The 5514-nt window shown below is 49.6% G+C and overlaps 1 protein-coding gene across 1 annotated transcript in view; it reads right to left on the bottom strand.

Moving 5' to 3' along the window:
- Positions 1–386: 386 nt before the first annotated feature.
- The window catches only part of DLG3 (discs large MAGUK scaffold protein 3), a 38081-nt gene continuing 32953 nt past the window's right edge, over positions 387–5514 (bottom strand). The window contains exons 17-19 of the mRNA XM_031056112.1: positions 5254–5363; positions 4605–4696; positions 387–2966 (exon numbers count right to left, since the gene is read on the bottom strand). Coding sequence (XP_030911972.1) covers positions 2860–2966; positions 4605–4696; positions 5254–5363 — 309 coding nt within the window. The 3' untranslated portion in view covers positions 387–2859. The remainder of the gene's footprint in view (positions 2967–4604; positions 4697–5253; positions 5364–5514) is intronic.

Raw genomic sequence — 5514 nt, 5'->3', positions numbered from 1 at the left:
CAATTACATAGCAGCCCATGGACCCTATTATTTGTAAAGCAACCTCCCCAGAATTCAAGCCATGATCCAGAATACATTATGGTGTTGTGTCATCAGGCCAGACTTAACCTGGGTTAAAACAACCCAACCAAAAGCACTTTTCAGTGGCTGAGTTGCAGCTCTAAATAAGCCCACTTCCTTTCTTTTATTTTCTTTTTTTTTTTGGGTTTCCTTTTTCCTCTAGGTAAGTTCTCAGGCATCACCTTTTATACTAAAAAAGGCTATTTTTTTTCCCCTAAACCAGTGTCAACACTCCAGTTTGCCATAAAGAGACCATACGAAGAATTGCTAACACCAGCACAAAAAAAAACCAGATCTGGTACACAATGAAGGACTCTACAAGAAGGTCTCAAAGACAAGAGTTCTTTGCAACTCTCTGTTTATTAAAAATATATGTCTCCTTGGAAGAAACACTGTTAACCAACTACTGTTGTCATGATTGATTCAGTACTGTCAGCTATGCCATGGAGTACATCATCTTTTTCTCCACGTGACTCGAGAGAGGGAGACAGGCTATTAGGAAAAAACAGAAAAAAGAAAAGAAAAAAAGACAAAAAAAGATAGGAATGTGTGACTAGCACCTTAAGGACTTTTGTTTCACTTACTCCACTTCTTCAGGGACCGACATTTATAGCAGCTGGAGCAGGACCAGTGGGGCAGGGGCTGGATGCCCGGCAGGAACCCATTGCCAAAGTTCTGTGTGCTCCTTTAGGGTCGGTCCCAGCGACAGCAGAATCCTTCTGCCCTCCACTGTGCTCACAGCTGTGGCTCCTGCAGAGCCCCCTCCTGGCCCCAGAAGTTGCTCGGTCCCTGCAGGGCTCCTCGGGATGCAGGGCGGGCAAAGGAGGCTCCTCCCCAGGCAGCACAGGGACAGTGTCACTGACCGACACACACAGAGCCATCACCTCGGGGAGAGGGACCACAGCCCATCCCTGCCAAACAGGGGCAGGAGGAGACTTACCTGGGCGTGCTTGGACCTGCTGTGCTGTGGGGTGTGGCACTGTGTGAGCAACAGCATCCACCAGCTCTTGGTAAGGTGGGAGCACTGGGACCTGGACTCTGAGTACCCAGCACACACTCCTCAAAGGCCACGAGAGTGTCCCCAGCTCCACACAAGGGCCTGGAGCCCCACTCAAGCACAGAAGCCAAAGTGTCCTCAAAGACAGACACGTCTCAGCTTAGGGCCAAGTGTCTCCGTGCCTCTCCTGGAAAATGCTCCTGCCCAGGGCATGGGGCAGCTCTGCCCCTCAGCTGCCAGCTGGGGCACCTCTTCAGGGCTTTGGGGTGGCTGGGGGAGGCAGCAGAACCCAGCTCCAGCCACAGATTCACACAGAATGTCAGAGCCAGGCAAGGTGGCCATGCAGCCACCTCTGCTGCAGGGAGGGCCCCTCCCGGGACAGCCAGCCCTGGCTCCTGCACCCAGCAGGGCCGGGAACTCGGCACGGAGCAGGGGACAGAGAAGGGTTTCATTCTGTCACTGATCTGGAAAATGGGAGGGTCCATCCAAGGCACAGCTGGGGGCTTTTCCTGCCAGTGGCTAATGCAGAAGGGAATGCCAGTGTGCTGCCACAAGCCAGAATGGGTCATTCCACCTGCACCCACAGGCACAGGGCCAGTCCAACATCCCAGGTTTTTCACAGCAACACAGGACAGTGAGTACATTTGTTCCATGTGGCCAGTAAAGTATTTCTTAACTAAACACCACAGATCTAGATTCTATTTACAATAGAGCCAGCTTAAAAAATAAGTTAAAAAACTGGATTTTATACCCATTCAGTTCATCATTGACAAGAGAAAAATGGAATAATAATAATAATAATAATAATAATAATAATAATAATAATTAAAAAAGCCAACACAACAACACAAAATGGTTTTGGTTTAAAATCAGCTTAAAAAAATAGAACCAAAAGGAAACCTCTCATGCAAACACATAAGGTGATGTGTAAAACAATGTGCAATTTAATATGTAGCATCATCCATTCTCTTGCTTTGCAGCCTCCTGCTCAGTCTCTGTCTCCCAGCCTCTCGCAGGCCAGCTGCTGCTCCTTGCTCTGGTCCCTCCTGCACAGGCAGTACCAGTCTCTGACCTGTCTCAGACCCAGGGGGGCTGCAGGGAACTGGCCTGGACGGGAGAAGTTTCCAAAGCACCTGGTACCGTTTGAGCTCTTCCTGCCCAAGTGGACTCCCTACGCCGAGTGCTTGGGACAGAGGAACTGAGAGAACCTTGCAATAATACAACACCTTTCCAGAGAGGTCCCTCAGATTTCCTAGTCCACATACATATATATATATAATATATATATAATATCTCTCCTCTATATTATATATAAATTACATATACAGATAAATAAAATGCTTTCTGCTGCCCCATCTGTCGCACTGTTCAGAGCTGCTAGACGGTCACACTTGGAAAAATGCCCCTGGAGCTCTGATACCAGCTCATGTGTTCAGAGTCCATTGTTTCACTTGTCTTCTTACATTAGTCCTTAGCTGCCTCCTCCCATCTTGATTCTTTGTTTAGTTAATAATAATAATAATAATAATATCATAATAATAATAAAAAAACGACCTTGAATGGGTTCTTGTCTGTCTCTACTGGAGCAGTGGGAAGGTCCATGCAGGAATGGTGGGAACAGTCACGTGATGAATGATATCAGTTCATCCCAACAAAAGAAACAGGACTAGAAAACTCAATTTTGCGACGATCTAAAAAAGGGAGCAGGAATAGTTTTCATTCCCTCCCCCTCGGGGCAGAGGGCTCGGATGGGTGGGACTTCATAGATCTTCTGCTCACAGGGAAGCAGGAGGGAGACATCTTCAGAGTTTCTCTGGGGACGGGACCCAGATGTAGTGCCCGGACTGGTCCTCAATGATCTGTTTGATTTTGCTGTAAATTTCTTCAAGAGAGTCTCCTTGTACGATGGCTGGAAGAGGAGAGAACAAGCAAGACCCTGAGCCCCAGGCAGCAGTGCCACGAGTTCTGGAGAGCCCTCCTGCTGCCCCAGAGGGCACAGCCTGCAGGGACTGAGCCAGGCGGTGTCAGAGGAGCTGCCCTGGGCCCTGTGACACAGAGGGTTAAAGCAGCACCTCAGTGGGGATTAGCCAGTGCTGATCCCAGCTGGCAGAGCTCCTGGCTGTGTGCAGGGCTGGCTGGGCTCTCCACACCAGGCTGCTAATCAGCTTTGCACACTGTGTCAGGCACCGGGGCTGCGCTGACCAGAGCAGGGAAGGCAGGGCTGGGGCAGCTCATGGGGTGCACAAAGCACCCCTCCCGAGGTGCCAGCTTCCTCCCTTCCCTCTGGATTTCCCTCTGGCTGCCTGCTGAGGGCTCCTTCTGTTTGCCTCCTGTGCTGCAGGGTGGGAACACAGAGCTCTCAGGCTGGGAAAGGCTCCCAGCAGCAGCCCCTGCCCCATCCTGCACTCCCCTGTGCTGCTACATCACAGCAAGATGCTCAAGAAGGGCCAAAGCTGTCTGGTAATCCAGCCTGCCTCTGTGAGCCAGCCAGGACCATCCTCCAGCACCTCTGCTCCCTCATTCTAAGGTGCTGGCACAGAACCTGTGGCAGTGACCATCTCTCAGCCCATTACCCAGTTCTTACAACACATTTCAGCCAACAGCATTCCTTTTTCACAGGTCAACATCAAACTCACCCTCCAAGTGCACAGTGGCATGTTGAGGGCCTGTTTTCCTGGAAAAACAGCCAGCAGCTCTGGAGCCCAGGACAGGAGGTCTGGGGAAAGCTCACTGTGTTTGTACCCCATTATTTGCCCAGCTGAAATCAATTCTTGGAAAACATCGTGCCTGGGGTTTTTCCCAGTAGCTGTTAGGCAGGTAATGCACAGTTTGGCAACACTATCATTCCTCAACTTCAGAAGAAACAGCTATTGCACTGGAAAAAGGATGAAGACCAGTTCCTCTGCCTCTTCACCTGCCTGTGGTTTTCCAGAATTAATCATGTTACAAACATTAGTTCCTTAATGCACAAGGATGCCTGTGTCATGAGCAGTTCATCTCAGCAGGCACAAAGTGTCAGCAACCCCTAACTGGCTCTTGAGCAAAGACTACTTAGGAAGCAAGCCAAACTTCCAGTCTTTTTTGGTAGATGTTTTGTAATAACTCAGGACTGTCTGCACCATTTAGGTCACTAATTTTTAATCTTTCCTCTTTAGAAACTTCTCTTTTCTCTTTTTGAAAATGCTCCCCTCTTCTCCCATGCAGGGAGTTTAGTTCCTGTAGACTTGTAGCACTCTGAAACCCTGTGCTTCCCCTGCTCGGGGATTTTTAGATTTTTATTCTTGTTGAAGTTGGTGATAAGCTTTCACAAACTCAGAAAATCCTGCCTGACAACTTGTCTCCTCCTCTATGACTGGTTTACTCCTATCCACTGATCTTGGAGCAGTCCCCTTGCAGAGCCCTCCTGGCAAAGTGCCATTTCTTTCCTGCTTTGATGAAGCTGGATGTTTTCCCATGACCCTGCAGTAGGACAGTGCTGGCAGAGAGGTCACAGCTGCTGGATGGAAAAATGAAGGAAATCAGATACAAGCCTGCTCAGGACACTCACCTGTAAAATATTCTCCAAACTCTTGCTCAAGTTTCATGGCTTTGTCAAAGACCTTGTTGGCCTGTTCATATGTCTGTCTCCGGTTCATCTCCCTGCCACACACAAAAAATAAGAAACTTTTCAGCTCTTTTTCTTAGCAATGAACAGAAGCAAAAATAGCCCACAGAGCCAGGGTGCCTGGGAATCCTCTGCTCACAGGAATGGAAGCTGTGCAGGACCCAGCTCCCTTCCCCACAGACCCCAGGCTGCCTTGGCCCTCCGTCTCAACCTCCCCCAGTTCCTCCCACTGCCACCTACCCCAGCCCCTGCACCACAGCATGGAAGGGAAATCAAACTCAGACAATCCCTCAAACTTGTGAGACTGCTGCAGAAGTCTCCCTGCTTGCCTAGGGTTTCTCATCTCCATAAAACACAGAAATAAGCAATTTGACCCCTTCTGACTTGAGGGCTTTTCCCAGGCCCCTTGGTGCCAGCAGAATTCCTTCTGATCTCAGGTCACTCTCAAGCTGTTGACTCTCCTCACAGATAATACCCTCTGCTGCTGCGGCTGCTCAGAAGAGTTGCAAGCTCAGCTCTCCCATTCTTCCCAGCCTGCTCTACCCAGGGCCAGGAGCAGCAGGACAGGCACAGAACACGGTGCTGCACTTACATGAGGGCTTCAATGGATTTAGGTTTGATGAAAATGGCAATGGGATAAAGTTGTGCTTGTCGCAACCTCTTGATAGCATTGCCAGACACATCCAGGATGCAGTGCTTCCCCTGGAAAGGAGACAAGCAGGATCAGACCTACCCACACACTCCACTCTGTGTGGGAAACAGCTTGCTCATACAGATGTGCTTGAAAAGGGAGGAGCCACAGAAATGAACCCCACTCCTGAGACACAAGCCAGCTCCCAATGGCCTCACATTC

The sequence above is a fragment of the Geospiza fortis genome, unplaced genomic scaffold, assembly GCF_000277835.1.
Source record: "Geospiza fortis unplaced genomic scaffold, GeoFor_1.0 scaffold157, whole genome shotgun sequence".
NCBI lineage: Eukaryota > Metazoa > Chordata > Aves > Passeriformes > Thraupidae > Geospiza > Geospiza fortis.
The sequence above is the reverse complement of the archived record's forward strand: the minus strand, read 5'-3'. Positions and strand labels throughout refer to the sequence as shown.